The 18,458-nt window shown below is 36.4% G+C and overlaps 1 protein-coding gene across 1 annotated transcript; it reads right to left on the minus strand.

The window, feature by feature from the left end:
- Nucleotides 1-6,342: 6,342 nt before the first annotated feature.
- Nucleotides 6,343-9,710, minus strand: LOC142541055 (uncharacterized). The gene is made up of 7 exons (XM_075647593.1): nt 9,027-9,710; nt 8,763-8,900; nt 8,403-8,645; nt 7,744-7,857; nt 7,369-7,551; nt 7,062-7,279; nt 6,343-6,964 (listed from the first exon to the last, which is right to left on the minus strand). The coding sequence occupies exons 1-7, from the start codon at nt 9,699-9,701 to the stop codon at nt 6,634-6,636; spliced, it is 1,902 nt and encodes a 633-aa protein (XP_075503708.1). The 5' UTR covers nt 9,702-9,710; the 3' UTR covers nt 6,343-6,633.
- Nucleotides 9,711-18,458: the final 8,748 nt, after the last annotated feature.

Genomic DNA, 18,458 nt, shown 5'->3' on the forward strand with positions numbered 1-18,458 from the left:
GGGGAGACAAGGTCAGAGTCCTAGCCATGCTAGGACTCGAGCTGAGAGGCGGCGAGGAGTCCTTCGCATGAGGGACTCCTACCCGAGAGGGTTCTAGCCATGCGCAGGGGGCGCTGGTTTTCTGGGAAAAGGGGCTCGGTCCAGTGGGCTGGGTTGGGGCATGACGTGACCGTAGGTCCCTAGGAGAGTGCACCACAGGATGGTTCGAGGGCTGGGTGATTGGCTAGGTCCTAAGCTCAAGATTTAAGAGTCCTAGTGTAATGCAATGTCTCGGCCAGCACAGGTTCTGAATATTGTGCTTCGGTTTCGAGTCCAGGGGCTTGACCCATGTGTTCTTGTGGGTCAGTAGAGTACCTAAGCATGTTGGTAAGGTCCTAGTTCAATATGGTTCGGGGGTGACTCGATAAAATTAAGAGATGGCTCGGGGTCGAAGTTTAGGTGTCAAATAGGTTTTTTTTTAAAAAGAAAAATTGAAAAACGGCTCACGGGGGTCGAGTCGGGGTCCATAAGGGCTAAAATAATATAAAAAGACTAAATTTAGAATTTAGGAATTTTATATTAAAGTTTGGGATTTTTCGGGATTAAAACACCGTCAAAACAATTAATTAAAGATAAATGAAAAAGTCTAATATTTAAGCTAAATAAAATTACGAAAAAAAATTCATGTAAGCTTAAATAATTATTTGGGACATGTTAGAGTCATGAAATCAAGGAAAAATCGAAATCGTAAAATGTCGAGTCCAGGGGTAAAGCGGTCTTTTTACACCTAGAAATTAGTAAGGTCATGACAGTGCCCTAAATGCTATTTTTATGATATTATGGTTATTTTTAAATGTTTATGAAATGTTCATGATTGAATTATGATTTTTAAATGTCTAAGAGATTTTTATGATTTAAGGAAGACATTTAAAAGACATGTTGCATGCTTGGTTTCAAAAACAAAATGTTATGTTATGCATGATTTTTATTAAGTGGTGAGAATGTAAATGTTGAAGGAAGTGAAGTGATTGTGACTAATTCGTTAATGATGGTGATGTCGTGAGGGTGATGGTCCCAGTGGGAGCCCGACGATCGTGTTTCCATTATTGCGAATATGAGGTTATAAAGATATGAGGTTTGAGGTAAGAATGAGAATATCGTGGGGGGAGAAGGCTCCAGAGGGAGCCCATTTATAGGAGAAGGCCCCAGAGGGAGCCCCGACGATCGTATTTCTATTCGATCATGAGGTCAGTGCCCAGTTGACCGGTGAGAGTGTTGCTGGTGTCCCCCGTCGCCCAGTACTGTGGTTACATGTAGATGGATCCATCGACATTTGAGGTTTGAGGAAAGTAACAATTAACGATCTGAATTCAACAAAGGAAAAGGAAAAGAAAAATGTTTATGATCATGAAAAATGTTTATGTTATGCCATGTTGAGGAAAAAAAAATGTTAATGAAACGTCTCCTCTTTTTCGTTTTCTTAAAAAGTACTAGAAAATTTTTTTTCCTCGTAAATAAATATACTTATATACAAACGTTTTAAAATACCTTGTCACCATTTTTAAAATAAAACATCCTACTAGTGCTTGAAAATCCAAAGAGAGAAGTCAAACATGAAATCGTAAATCGTTTACCAAACCTAGAAAGCAATAATTAATTGAAAAGTGTAGCCCATACTACCTCTCAAAAATCTCTGAAAATCATAAAGTAAAATGTCGTAGAAATCTTTAACTTAAAGTGATAAACTTAAATGCGGAAATAGAAGCGATGGTCCTCGGGTTATGTGCACCGACAGTCCAGCAAGTCACCAGGTCAAGACCTCCAATATCATTGCCATTAATCCCACCTGCATCAACACACCTAGTGAGTCTAAAGACTCAACACGTCCTATCTTTGGTAACAAGTAATACGTAATACAGTTAACATATAACAGTGAAAAATACTTGTACTTAAAATATCATTTTCATGAAGATGCATAAACTTAAACTTCAATATTTTCGTAAACATTTTCATGATGCATAAAAACATTTTCAAAAGACATAAACATATCACTTAAACATATTCATATTCATGTCCATATTCGTATTCCTACTCATGTTCGTGTTTGTTGAATTCAGATCGTTGATTGTGACTTTCATATACGTGTTAGGCGATGGATTCATCTACATGTAACCACAGTACTGGGCGGCGGGGGATACCAGCAACACTCTCACCGGTCAACTGGGCCTTGGCCTTACGTATTATCATATCATCATATACATATACATATACATATTCGTATCCAAGGAAATACGATCGTCGGGCTCCCACTGGGACCATAACCCTCACGATATCTCCAACATATCATCGTGTTAGTCACAATCCCTTCACATCTTTCAACATATTATCATCACTTAATAAAAATCATGCATATAACATTTTTCATTTTAAACCAAGCATGTCCATAGGCATTTAAAATGAACATTTTAACATTTTAAATCATAAACATATAAAATAATCATTTTACCCTGTAAACATTCATAAACATTAAAAATAATCATGTTAGCATATAAAACAGCAAATAAAGCACTGCCATGACGTTTACTAATTTTCCGGTGTAAAAAGATCGTTTTACCCCTGGACGTGACTTTTTACGTTTTTGACGTTTCCTTGATTTTCATGACTCTAATATGTCCCAAATAATTATTTAAGGTTAAATTAAAATTCCCATAATTTTATGTAGCTTAAAAACGAGACTTTTTAATTAATTCGTATTCGGACGTTTTTGAAGGCGTTTTAATTCCGAAAAATCCCAAACTTTAATATAAAATTCCTAAATTCTAAGTTTAGTCTTTTATATTATTTTAGTCCCCATGAACCACGAATCGACCCCCGTGAGCCGTTGTTCAAGTTTTAATGAGTTCCAAACCCTAAATTGACCCAAAATCTTCTACCCCGAGCCAACTTTCGATTTTCACGAGTTACCCCCGAACCATGTCGATTCAAAACTTGACAAACGTCCTAAAGTACCATACTGGACCCAAAGATCCCAAGGAAACCATCCCTAACACCAAAATCGAACCACCTCAGCAAGTATCTAAAGTGGCCGAGAATTGCTTAAGGACAAGAACTCTTGTTCTAGCTTCTAGGACTCTATCCGTTAGCCCAACCACCGAACCATCCTATCGTGCCCTGACTTAAGACCCTAAAGACTCAGTCAAACCCAGCCTTCGAACCCAGGCAGAGCCCCACACCCCCTGCGCCACAGCTGAACCCTGCGCACCCTTACTGCACTCTCGGGTAGGAGTCCTTGTCAACAAGGACTCCTCCCAGCCCACTTGGCTCGAGTCCTAGCATGGCTAGGACTCCTCCTTGACCCCTCACAGACCCTGGCTAAGCCCTGGACAGAAGCCACGACCCAGCCAAGCCCTTGGAGCCCAAAATCGAATCCCTTGCTTCCCACGACAGCAGGTTGCTTACAGCTTGTGTTTAGACTCGGTTTGTGCATGTTTGTGGCTTATCTTAAGACCCTAACCTCATGTAAAACAATGTCTAAACATGTCCTGATCATGGCAGCCCCTTTAACACAAATAACAACACAATTTGGATTGAAATTCATACTTGAAAAGTTCATGATGCATGCAAAAACGAAAATACAGAAAGTAATCCTTGACTTGTAAACTTTTCTTTCATGAAAACAATACTATGATGTGGTGATGGTTTGAAGAAAGAATAGGCGTGCCTTTGCGTAATTAACGCACGATTATTCGTCGACGATTGCGGAGAACGGAGCAAGACCTTGGCTAGACTCTTCCTTGCAAAAATCTCGATTTTTCTTCTTCAATATCGTGGTGTGTGTGAGCCGTGTGTCTTGGGGTGAATTTTTAAGTGAGAATTCAGACTTTGAGGCGTGTAAAAGTGTGATGGGGAGAAGGGTTTTAACATATTATATATTAACTCATTCTACTAATAGGGCTTAGGCCTATTAAGCCTCTAAATAAGCCCATTAATCTTAATTAGAATTTAATACAATATTTTCAAAGTTTTTTGTTTAAGTAAATTTGTGAATTTATTAGCCGGGTTGCTAAAATGTTCGAGTTTTTGTTTGAAAAACCAACACCGATAAAATTTACGTCCCGGCGTATAAAATCACCTCAAAACCCCCTTATTTTCAAAAATACTTAAAAGCATCAACCATAATTTAAATAATTAAAAATAATTATTTAATAAAAACATTTTACATTTACAGCCCTCGGTCCCCGTTCCTCGTTCGTCACTTGAACATTCCTTAAAAATACCATTTTAATGCAATATTGTAGAAAAATATATTTTAAACATGTAAATATGCACAAGATAATTTATTTATGCAATTAAAACAATTAATTAAAATACAAGAGAATTTAATAAATCATATGCATGTGGTTCGCGTGAACCTTTAAATTTTCGGGGCGTTACAGTTAATGTTTATGTTATGCATGTCATGAAAATGTTTATACTTAAAGTTGACGCATCATTATGAAAATGTTCCTATTTAAAGTTCATGCATCATAAAAGGTTCATGAAAATGGTCATGTTTGAAGTTTATGCATCTTCATGAAAACGATATTTTAAGTACAAATATTTTTCACTATTATATGTTGGCTGTATTACGTATTACTTGCTATAAAGATGATGGTGTGTTGAGTTTTTAGACTCACTAGGTGTGATGGATGCAGGTGAGTTTGAGGGGGGACTTGACGGGTGATTTGACTGGACTGAAGGTGCACACAACCCGAGGACCAGCGTTTCTACTTGTTCCGCATTATGACTTTTGACTCATGCTTTATGATTAAAGATTTTTAAGATTATTTATTTATGCATTTGAGATATTTTTGAGAGGTTTAGTATGGACTATTCTTTTCAAATTATTGTTTTTTAGGTTTGGTAAAATATGCGACGATTTCATTTTATCACTATTGCACTTGGTTTTTAAAATGCTAGTTGGTTAATGTTTAATTTTAAAGGGTACAATATTTTATAAAAATATTTTCATGTGAGAAAGGTTCATGGCCGAAAATTGAGTGTTAAAAAAAAAAAAATTTCTAGTACTTTTAAAGTAATAAAAAGGACAGGACGTTTCAGTTTCGCTTTCTACTTTAAATTTTTATGGATTGTTCGATTTCCATCTCTCAATCATATCTAACCTTAACGAAGAAATCTTGAGAAAAATACCTCAAGTTAAAATAATAAAAAAAAAAACAAAACCAATAAAAAAAAGTCATGTATATTCCAAACTTTCAAAATTAATTGGTTAAAAAAACCCTAAAATGAATTGGAAAATATGCAAACAAAAAAGAAATACAATGAACCATAATCAAGAAATAAAATATTTTTCAATTTTTGAAGTCAAACATGGAATAAACTTACCAGTGAAGAAGATGAGAAATTGAATGAAAAATAAAAGAGTGGTAAAATCTTGAAACGTAAAAATGAAAGGGAAAGGGAAGAGAAAAGAAAAAGTATTGATTTACTTGGATTTGAGAAGATGATAAGATGATAGGGTTGGGTATTCCGCCGGCTGCTTTGCTTGTTCTGCCAATCATTTTCCCAAATATCCCAACAAAGATATGAACACTCCATAACTCGGTCAAAAGTCAAACTAAATGGATTTCCGGTAGATCAACTCATCCAACGCTTGATAATGAGACACGACTTATTCTTTTACATTTACCGTCTTTTTGTTTTTCACTTTTTTGAAAATCTTTGTGCACATAAATTATATATATATATATAATATGAAGTTTTATATATTTTGTTCTCTTTTAATATACAAAGCATCGTTTTCTTTAATTTTCAAATTTATGATTATATATATTGAAAACTCCGAAAATCAGTCGATTGATTGATGAATTTTTAATATAAATAAATATAATTACTATATATATACATATATACATATATATATTTATATATATTAATTTAAACGGGTATTCGGTTCAGGTGTGGGTCAGATTATATCAAACCCGCCTCCATACCCGAACCTGAAAATCCCCATACCCGATTACCCTATTATTTAATCGGGTCTAAAAATCCTCCAATACCCTCTTCTGTTCCGGTCGGGTATCGGATTCTCCAACGGGTTCGGAGGAAATTGCCATCCCTAACAAAAACTCATTTTTTAAAACCTAAAACAATAATTATTTTTTTAATAATGGCAAACACTAGCTAATTATGTTCGATTATTTTCACAAGCAAATTGAAGTTCATTTTGCGTGAGACCATAAACTTTCGATGTCTTTTCTTAATAAAATTCTTGAATTCACATCCCAAGAAGAAACTGAAAATCATAAAAACTTTCGGTTAAAAAAAATTAATAAGCTAGAGCAAAGGTTTATTACAATTGAATCTTCAATCTGAGAACTTGTTCTAAACATCGAGGATTTTGGTGCTAAATACATGAGATGACTCCTGCAAGCGTGCATATCTTCATTCTACACTGAATAGAATTCTGTCAAGGTAGACGAACATTGTTCTGTTTCCGTAGATTCTGCCAAGCATCAATGCGCTTCATGCAGCATCCTGCACTAGTTGTCTATGATGTGTCGTAGGAGAGGGCAGACGGGTGACGAGCATTCAGGATATTAGTGCAGTAGAACATTTGAATAACCAAAATAATGCTCCGGCACAAAGCTTTTGTCAAGAGGGAGGAGGAACAAGCATCTCCTCCACACCTAAATACTCAGCAGCGAATTCCTCGTCATTCTTACCTAACATATCCTTCAAGTTAAATTCAATGTTCCTACCTTTTAGAACCCAATATCTTGGTTTTATCCTCTTCTCCAATGAGTAGCTGAAGTATCTTGGATATTCGACCACTTCACTTAAAGGGAATCCCATGGTGTTCACTAAGAATTCTATTTTGGGTTGCAAAACTTGTTCTACACTGTAACCGAGCAAGGGTGAGAACCTGCTCACCATTGATCTTATATCCTTCATAGACAGCCCAATCTTCTTCAGGTATCGCATTCTGTGACAAGAATTTTAGGAAAAAAAATGTCACAGAAAAGTTCGAACATAATAATTGGCTACTGTCATCAGGAACACAAAAAATGTAGCATCTTTACCTAGGAAGTAATGCTCGGTCAACATCACAAACAAATAGTTCCGGATATTTTCTAATAACCCTTGGAAGGTAGGTTTTGGAAATCCCGACACTGGAGAGGAATTCCAGCTTCTTCTTGAGAGTTTTGTCTATGCTTGCAGCAAAAATTTCGGGACAACGACCAAGTGTACGAGCAATGGCATCCTCATCCAGCCCGACATCTTTGAAGAAGGATATCACCTGGTCGTCAAGTCAAAGTAACCAAAATGCACCATTTTAATTGTCAAGAAGCTTCAATCCAAAGCAGTTCCTAGAAGAATTTAACCAACCTGAGTAATTTCCTGGGGCTTGCGAAGCAATAGCTGTGGGCTTGTAACAATAATTTGGCCAAACTTCTTATTGCTTATTCCCATTTCATTGAACTGATGCACCATCCAGTTCATCTTGTTCACAGAACAACCCAAAATAAGGGGCCAATTTTTTACTGCATTTGACGAACAGATCTTTGGAACCTGAAAAATAATTGAAAATCTATATCTTGTTGACAAATGTTAAGAAGCAAGACTCCGCATTGAAGGAATGTAGGAACCAACCCATTCAAATTTGTTTATTTACAACAGGTTCATCATTTACATAGCAACCACACCACAACAACTCACAGCTATATAGGTGATAGATAGAACTTATCTGCTAATGGCGGTTACCTTCTCCCCATCAAAGAAGTCTATGAATTTCTGAAAGTTCTCCAGAATACTTGTTGAAAGAATCCAGGGATACTTCACCAGCATCTTGCCAAGATCACAATCTTTTACACCAACCTACAAGACAAGACGCCCCAAAAGAAAAATTATTAGTTTCCAAGATCAAAACAAAAAATCTACCAACAATGCTCGATTAAAAACATACAAAAAGTGTAAGAAACAAATAGACAGGAAGACATCCAGCGTTTTCTATTACACATTCTTACAAAAGACACAACAGTTGCCTCAAATAGAAATGTTTCAAATCACTTTGTCACTGGTTTTATCCCTGAGGCCTAATCAGCAGAAGTTGTTAATCAATCTTGGGTAGTCAACCATCTGAAGCCCGTAGAATTGTTGGCATTATGTAATCTTTAAGTAGTCCTTTATCCCTGGTCCTCCCCTATAACTCTACTGTATGTTTACGAGGACAAAGTATGGTGCCAAGTTCAAACACTCAATTTTAGAAATATTATTAATGAGAATTACGGTTTTTAAGCTTAAGAAGGTAGATAGAGATCACCACATTTTTCAACTATAAATTGGTATGATCAATTCCACAAATAAAAAGAGAATTGCAGGTATGCAATCTTAAATGCATTACAAAAATTAAGGGATTATACCTTCGCATATGACTGGAGTCTCGGTTTAATGTCCTTGTCAATGTCATACGACAAGATGGGTGGAAATAACAGAAAAATGTTTCTTATGTAACCTTTGGGGACTCCAATATCATCCAAGAACTTCATAATAGACTGTATACGCGACTCTAGAGGTAGAAATAGAAGGCATGGAAATGATTCAATAAAATACGGGAAGCAGGCATTGGAACCCAAAAGATTCAAACCTCCACGCCTTGCTTGAATCTACAATAGGAGAAAGCACCACATTCCCATTATACATAGAGCTACATATAAACTTTATAACTAAAGAAATCAAGAAAATAGGGGTGTTAGCTAATAATACTCTATCGATGTTCTAACCTTCTCAAAGAATGCCAAAGTTTGTTGCACATCCTCATCAGCAGGGATGGAGAGGTTTGCCATCATGCGCAGAGCATTTTTCCCGGTAACCCCAAGATCATCACTGCCAGAAAATAATATTTTCTTCACAAACTTAACCTATAATCACAGGAACAACGCAACATGAGGGGAAGGAAAAGACATCTTGACGGCCAAAAACAAGGAGTAACCTGTTCGGATAATGTTGCATACATAGATTAACACGAATCATGTGAGTTAAAATACCTTGTGAATGAGCTGGGGAAGAGTATGCGAAGCGAAAAGATAGCGAGCTAAGTTGGTAGCGGAAGAGAGAGAAAGACCAAGGCTCTCCAAAAAGGGAAGAGCACCCCTGTCGCCTTTTCGCTTCGCCATTTGGCGAACTTTCTTCTTGAACTCCAAAACATTCGCAGAAACAATTTCTTGAGTGAAATCAGCGGCGGCCAATGAATTCCAATCGTCGAGATCATCAATGGATTCGATCAAAGAGTTCAAATAACCAGGGCAGCTTGAAGAAATAACAGAGGCGTCAGCTCTGGAAGCTCCAACTTCTTCCAAATACTCACTGATAGCTTCTCTTACCTCTTCTAAACGATTTTCACCTTCTTCCTCTTCTTGAAAATAAAAGGAAGAAGCTTGAGTGGAAACCTTTTGATTGTTCAGGAAAGATATTATGGCAGCGGGAAAGGAAAAGGATATGGGAACGGAGGTTTTTCGGAGATTTAGGAGATGTTTTGGTATTGGGAAGAGTTTATGGGTTCTGAAAGAGGGCGTTTGTGGCGAAATATGCGAGGAGGACGAAGAAACGGAGTACCGGCGCTGTAGGCTTAGATGCGCCATTGGTGTTGAAGGGGTGCCAGGCTGAGCCGGAGAAGACGATGTAGGGCTTTGGTTACAAAAAGTAAAAATTACTTTGGGCATGGGATTTCATTGGAAATTGGTGGGATTTAGAATCGAAAGAATTTCAAAACGGGAATATCATTGGATTTATTTCTAAATTGAAATTTAATTATACGATCGAATATTTATCGATTTATTAAAACAAAATTAGTGGTAACTATATAATTTTACGTTTAATATGTTATACAATTTTACGTTTAATATGTTCTAATAACGAGTCATTATTATATACCAACAATCATCATCTAATAATTCCATTTTTTTACACTACCTGATAATCCAACACGTAACCTTGAATTTAATTTGTTATTTTACCAAAATCTTTTTTTTTTTTTTTTTCGAAAGTGCTTTAGCCAAACCTAGACATGATTAATGTTCCCGGACCCAAAAATCCCGGAAATTGATCTAGGTTCGTATTCCATTTCTTCCTAACTCTGAAACGTTTTTGGAGTTTTCGCATTGGATCAAGATTTGACCGGCCTGGTTTCGGATCTATTTTTTATTTTTTAAAATATTTAATATAAAAAATAAATCTTTTGTCCCCAACTCTTTTCGCTCTATTATTAATTTTTACCTAAAACAGATATTGTAATATCTCGAAAGTTTGAGTTGTTTAGTCAAATAGAAAGGGTTGAAGTAGAATATAAAAAATACTTCTAAATAATAAAAATTTAATTATATGAAATGAATTTGTATTATCCAATAAAAGAAATTTAAATAAGTTTATATTAAACACTACAAATACGTAAAATATGCTTTTATAAATAAATAAATAATATATAACTATATTATTATATAAAAAATTTGTCACTTATAGGACATCATCTTTTGTTTACAAAATTGCCCTTATACAAATATTTTTTTTAATATTTTCATTGTAACTTATTTCAATATTACTCCTTCAAATTGCACTATTACCTCTTACTAATATATGTCAATTATTATTAAATTAAACATAAAATTAAGCATTTATTAAAATTTAAAAATATTATATAAATTACTATTATATCTTACCCACAACGTTGTTAGAGTAGATGACCTGCAAGCCAACTGTTGGCAGGGGATTTTATTGACTCAGTTGTAATTAACAATCTTTATTTTAATATAATTCATTATTTCATGGTTTGTTATTTCTTTATCTGTATACCCATGTGAACAACATAGATAAAGACCTTGATTATACTTTAATACAAATGAATCGTAATTCGATGTTGAAACTCGTTTATAAACACTGTGAAACGTCCTGCCCTTTTTATTGCTTTAAAAGTACTACAAATTTTTTTTTTTATATAAACACTCAATTTTTCGGCCATATATTTTACCCTTTTAAAATAAAATACCAACCATCTAGCATTTTAAAATCAAGTGCAATAGCCATAAAATGAAATCGTCAACTGTTGTACCAAACCTAAAAAGCAATAAGTTTGAAAAAATTAGCGCATACTAAATCTCTCAAAAATCTCTCAAAAAGCATAAATAATTAGTCTTAAAAGTTTTAACATAAATCATATGTCATAATCATAAATGCGGAAAAGTAGAAGCGCTGGCCCTCGGGTTGTGTGCGCCTTTAGTCCAGTCAAATCATCCGTCAAGACCTTCCTCAACCTCACTTGCATCCATCACACCTAGTGAGTCTAAAGACTCAACACACCATAATCTTGATAACGAGTAATACGTAATACAGTCAACATCTAACAGTGAAAAATACTTGTACTTAAAATATCGTTTTCATGAATATGCATGAACTTCAAACATGACCATTTTCATAAATATTTTCATGATGCATAAACTTAAGTATAAACATTTTCATGACATGCATTTCACAAACCTCAACCTTTTTCTTTTTTCCTCAACATGACATGACATAAAACATTTTTCATGATCATAAACATTTTTCCTTTTCATTTTCTTTTTCCTTTGTTGAATTCAGATCGTTAATTGTGACTTTCCTGATCATGACATGAAGGTCGATGGATCCATCTACATATAACCACAGTAATGGGCGGCGGAGGACACCAGCAACACTCTCACCGGTCAACTGGGCCCTGGCCTATCATTATTCGAATAGAAATACGATCGTCGGGGCTCCCTCTGGGGCCTTTTCCCATAAATGGGCTCCCTCTGGGGCCTTTTCTCCTCACGATATTCCCATTCTTCCGTTACCACAAAACCATTACCACATAACCGTTACCACATATTCGTAATGATGGAAACCCGATCGTCGGGCTCCCACTGGGACCATAACCCTCACGACGTCGCCAACATTAACGAATTAGTCACAATCACTTCACTTCCTTCAACATTTACATTCTCGTCACTTTATAAAAATCATGCATAACATAACATTTTGTTTTTGAAACAAAGCATGCAACATGTCTTTTAAATGTCTTCCTTACATCATAAAAATCCCTTAGACATTTAAAAATCATAATTTAATCATGAACATTTCAAAAACATTTAAAAATAATCATAATATCATAAAAATAGCATTTAGGGCACTGCCATGACGTTTACTAATTTCTAGGTGTAAAAAGACCGTTTTACCCCTAGACGTAAAATTCCTCGGTTTTGACTTTTATCTTGATTTCATGACTCTAACATGTCCCAAATAATTATTTAAGCCTACTTGAATTTTTTCATATTTTTATTTAGCATAAATCTAGGACTTTTAATTTAATCTTTAAATAAGACGTATTAACACGTTTTAATCCCGAATTAAACCAAACCTTAATATAAAATTCCCAAATTAAAAACTTAGACTTTTAATAATTATTTAAGCTTAAACCTAATTTTTCATAATTTTATAAAGCTTAAAACTAGGCGTTTCAATTAACTCGTTAATTAGCGTTTCGTGCGACGATTAAATTCCGAATAAATCCAAACCTCGTTATTTTGATCCCAAATTTTAAACATAACATTTTTAAGATTTATTCTACCCTTCCAAGTCATGAGCCACCCCCGTGGACCCTTGAATCAATTTTTCCTTCTTAAATTCTCGTTTTTGACCCTTCGACGAACACACCGAGCCATCTCCCAATTCACTCGAGCCACGCCCGAGCCGCCTCGAGCCAAAACCTAGCCAACCCATCTAGGGACCCTACCAAACAAGCCAAGCCCGAAAAACAACCCCTGGCCCGCTCAAAACCTTCCTGAAACTTGACCCAAAATCTGTACATGTGTGTGTGAGTTTCATAGTTGCTCTAGGACTCCTAGTTATCCTAAGACTCTACCAGCTGAGCCACTACCGAGCCTAGCACACCCTAACCCTCCCTGGACCACGTCCAGACCATGCCCAGACCAATCCAACCCAGCAGCGAAGCTTCTGAACCAGAAAAGCAGCCTGCGCGTTCCCTTGCTAGTTTCCTCACGTTTTCCTTATTTTGGTCGAGCCAGCAGCGAGCCAGCCGCACCAACCCCTAGCCCGACCCATGGCCATGACCCTTGGACCCTGATGAACCACCCTAGCTCACCCCAAGGCCAGCCGAGCGCCCCTCTTCTTCCTTGACAGCTCCTGTGCGTGATTATGGGAGGAGTCCCACTTCGGGTGGAATCCTTCCCCAAGCCTAAACTCGAACCCTAGCCATCCTAGGACCCAACCCAGCCCTATACCGAGACCACCCCTGACCCTGACCCAGCCCTGATCGAGCCCCTTGACCCCATGCACCAAAACCACACCCATGAAGACACACAACTCACGGCCCTTCTTGTCTAAACCCATCCTACGGTTCCAGCTTTCCTCTACTCCTTGTTGCAGCATTTTAGGGTGATTAAGGACTCCATAAAACATGTAAAAACATCCCTCAACCTATCCTAATCATGGCAGCCCCTAATCAACATAATATTCATGTTTTTGGAACAACAATTCACAAGTTTACCTCATGTACATGCAATATTTCGAAAATATTCATAAAAACCTCATGCTTTTCATTCAAATATAATTTAAACAATAATATGATGTGATGAACGAGAAAATGAGATGTATGGCGTGCCTTTGCGTAATTTACGCACGAATATACGTTGACAAATCGAAGAACGGCGACGAACGATCATGGCTTGAACTCCCTTGAAGCTTTTGAATTTCTCCAAATTATTTTGTGTGTGCCGTGTGATATTTTGCTAGGGAGAAAGAATTTGTAAATTTTAGGGAAGTGGGGCGTGCAAAGTAATAGGTTTGGGGAGGGTTTTTAATATATTTTATAGCTAATTATTTACTAATTAGGCTTAGGCCCATTAAGCATATAATTAGCTCCATTAGTGCTTAATTAGTATATTAAAAATAATTTTGGTAAAATAATTTTGTGAATTTAATAGTCGGGTTGCCAAGAAGTTCGTATTTTTTGTTGAAAAACCAACACCGATAAAATTTACGTCCCGGTGTATAAAATCACCTCAAAATCCCTTATTTTCAAAAATACTAAAAAGCAACAACCATATTTTAAATAATTAAAAATAATTATTTAATAAAAACATTTTCTAATTTTTCAGCCCTCGGTCTCCGTTCCTCGATCGCAACTCGAATAACCTTTAAAAAATACATTTAATACAACCATGTAGAAAAATATATTTTAAACACGCAAATATGCACCACATAATTAATTAATGCAATTAAAACATTTTAATCAAAATACAAAGAATTTAATAATTTATATGCATGTGGTTCGCGTGGCCCCTTTAAATTTTCGAGGCGTTACACACTGTGATGTTGTGTACTGCGTTAAATTTTCGGGGCGTTACACACTAGTCGATTCAGCCGCCTAAAACATTGATAAAGGTCGCTTGAGCTCGAGACTAGCATATGTGATGTTGTTTACTGCGTTTCTTGGTAAGGGCATAGAGATGTCCAAACATGCAGATGGGTAGTCATATGATGATTATATCGAACAACCCTAACTTTCCAAGTGGTTATCATTCATCGAGAGGATAAGTCTGTGGTTATGATTGTACACCATTAGTCCTTACGACCCGGGACAACACTGAGGCTCTATATGCTAGGGCTGTGCTTTGACTCGTTTACCGGCTCCAGGAGAGTCATCAGGTGGCGAGTTTGGGTACAGTTGCGACACATATAGGAGCCAGTGCATTGTAGTCGGGGATTCACCGCTCACCTGCGGGTGTGGATATTCTATGTGATCTGATGAAATTATAGTGCGTGGAATCTCTGGCCAGAGTATGAGATGTACGTTAGAGAAGGAGTTCTCCAACCGTACATGCGATGCCACTATTTATAGTTATCACATAGTTATCGAATTATTATGCAACCCTCGATGAACCAATGGTTGCAGATTCGATCGGGATATATGAGATGAATGGATCGTACTGTACGTTAATCATAATCGATTGGTTTTTGCAGGCACTATCAGTGATACCTAGGGGATCATGGGGCGATGCTACTAGACGCTCTTACCATGATCCGATAGGTGCAATCAGAAATGAGTTCTGACATTCTTGATCAAGGTGTTGATGAATAGAATGGAGCTAACTAGGGTAAGCCCGAATAAGAATAAATGTTATTCTGAATCACAAAGAGTTGTGAACCCATGGCTAGATGTATCCCTGAACCATTGAGGGTCACACAAGCACTGGATCGTTTGTTCCCGTTGAGAGAATAAATTCAAGGAGTTGAATTTATGAGATAGTAAATTCAAGAAGTTGAATTTATGAAATTTGGAGAGAATAAATTCAATGAGTTGAATTTATAAAATTTGATAATTTAATTTAATAAACTCAAAAGTTGGGTTTATTAAATATTAAATTTTGGAGGTGATAAATTCAAGGAGTTGAATTTATAATTTAATTATTAAATTCAAATGTTGAATTTATAATGGATTTAATTTATTAAGCTCAAAAGTTGAGTTTATTAAATATTAAATTAAATATAGTGGAAAGTGTGTTTAATGGACTTGTAGGAGTACAAATCCAACACACTAAATAATTAAAGTTCTTAATGGATTTTGATTAATTAATTAAACTAGTTGGACTAGTCCAATTAATTAATCAAGCTCATTAATGTTAATTAAGAGGCCCATGTATTATTTTATGATAATTAGGTCATGGAGGCTTTATTTAAGTAAGAGACTTAAACCCTAGCCTCCATATGACACCATAATTTCGAAAATTGCTCTCCCTTTTTCTCTCAAAATTTCGGCCTCCATCAAAGAAGTTTTGATTTATGCCGCCTCTCGATTTTTAATCTCCAACGAAAAATTCTTTTATACTTTCTAGTGCAAGTTAGAAGAGGAACAAGTAATCCAGTCGTGAACCAGATTAGGAGATTGAAGAAAAAGATTTGAAGAACGTACGTGAGATTTACAACAAGAGCTACGTTCGCTTATCCGGCGTAGTTGGAGCCAAGTGAAATTGTTCACCAAAGGTAAAAGATTTAAACTCCCTCTGAATGTTGATTCAATAAACTATACGAGTGCCCAAACTAATATATTTTGATTGTCAAAATAAAATAAAAATTTTTAAACTTCCGCTGCGAAACGGGCACGAAAAAATCGAGATCTAACACGTTGTGCATAATTTACTTATACATATTAAAAATAATATACAAACACCCTTTATATTTTATTTTTAGATTGACATTTGCTTAGTTAAATCAAGACACTTGTTTTTCTAAGCCAAAATCAAGTGTTGGAATAACATGACTCACCCCACCCAATTTTAACCTCATGTGACGCATCTTATCCCAAATTTTTTGTGAAATTCGCGGGTTTTAGGAATAAAAAAAAGTAGAACAAAAATAGTTTAAAATAGAAGAAAAATAGGAGAAAATAGCAAAAGACCTCCACAAATTCCAAAAATCTACACAACAATTCTTTTTCACCTAGAAACTAATGTGTATAGGTTGAAACGTCTACTACTTGTTTTTTTAAAATTATATTAGAAATTTTTCTCTTTCTTTTCTTAAAATACTTTTGGCCGAATACGAATATACTTACATATATATATATAAATACTTTGCAAAATTTAAAATAAACTCACCGACTAATTATTTGAGAATCCAAAATGCAGTGCAAAACATAAAATCGTTGGATGACAACCAAATCTAAAACTAATATTTTTCATAATAAAGTATAAGCATCTTAAATTCTCTCAAAACCACTGAAAAGCATAAAATTCATAAAAAATTTTAAAATCGTACTAACGCGGAAACTAGCAAATATTATCGGGTTATGTGTACCATCAGTTCAGCTAGTTCAACCATCAAGCCCTCCAACATCATCAAAATCATGCTCACCTGCATCATTCACACCTAGTGAGTCTATTGACTCAGCAAACCTTAACCATAATAACAAGTGATACATATACAAATTTTTTATGCCCAAACAACCCTCGTGAGCCATGAGCCACCCCGTGGACCCACAGTTCGAACCTTTTCCCATTAAACCCATAATATGAATCGTAGCCCATGTATGTGAAGTTACGGCTCGATTCCCTCGAGCCACCACCGAGCCATCTTGGACCTACTCTTGACCAGACCCTTGTGGACCCTTCCAGACCTAGTCCAGCCCAATTCACCAACCCCTAGCCCTAAAGCCAAGACGCGCGCCTCCCTCTTTTTATCACTAACTCGCGGCCCTCAACATACTGAGCCACCATCGACCACGGCTGTACCAGGACCTGACCCGACCCCTAGCCATCCTCCTTAGACCCTACTGGACCAACCCTCGACCACCTTGATCGAGCCACGAGCCACCCTAGCCGCAGCCTCCCTTGACTGTGCATGGGGGGGTCCTAACTCATGAAGACTCTTCCCCAGCAGCTATACTCAAGTCCTAGCCCTTCTAGGACTCTTCCCAGCCATTGAACAAGTACAATTAGAAAGATAAGACATGAGGCTATAACTTTCTTGTTTTGGGTTTTGTTCAAATCATTGTGAAAGTTAAGCCAAAAGTGCCCCGAAGTGTGTCGTGTGTTTCGTCGTTCCTCCAGTGACACATGTTGTGAGATTTAGCATAACCTTTTGCTCAGACCTTCAAATGACATGAAGCAAATTGGAGATGCAAGCCAAGACATAGAGCTACAACTTTCCTGTTTATCACTTTTCCTAATTCTGAATGAAAGAGGCGTTTCGGAAGCGATCTTTGAAGTGGCTGCGCGCAGAGCGCGCTCGAGCGGGAATAAATGTCCGCCCGGGCGGGCCTTGTTCGAAAATATTGTGTTTTGGCCGTGAGTTCCGCGCCCGAGCGGAAAAAGATGTTCACCCGGGTGGCCAGCGATGTTTAAAAAACGTGTTTTGGTATTTTAAGTGTTATAATAGAAGGAGTTGGCCCATTTTTCCTCATTCTTTCCCAATTCTCTCGGTTCTTCAGCTCAAGGGGAGGTTAGGGTTCTTATTTCTTCCATTTGTTTCTTTGATTCAAGCATCTTGTTGGGTATTTGAGATGAGAACAAGATCATTGTAGGTTCAAGAAGCTAAGGTAAGCTTGTGGTTTAGTTATTTCTTGGTTTATGGTGTTGGGGAGAAATCATGGAATGTGTGTTGGTTTTATGGGTTTATGATTGTTAAGTTGTTGATGATTCAATACATGGTTTATTGTTGTAGGATTTGTACCAAGAGATTAGAATCAAGATTTCCATTGGTTGTAAGTGGAATTCATTCCTTGTGCTCACATGAAGTATATGTATTGTATTTCAATGGTTTTAATATGGTATTCCCTTCCATTTGATTCATGTTATGTATAGATACACTTTGTTGTATATTCGAGGCTTTTATATGTCTCAATTGTATAAAAGGGAATACAAAAGAAAAGAGTATGCAAAGTGTTTGGTTTA

Source organism: Primulina tabacum, chromosome 3, assembly GCF_025594145.1.
Source record: "Primulina tabacum isolate GXHZ01 chromosome 3, ASM2559414v2, whole genome shotgun sequence".
Taxonomy (NCBI): Eukaryota; Viridiplantae; Streptophyta; class Magnoliopsida; order Lamiales; family Gesneriaceae; genus Primulina; species Primulina tabacum.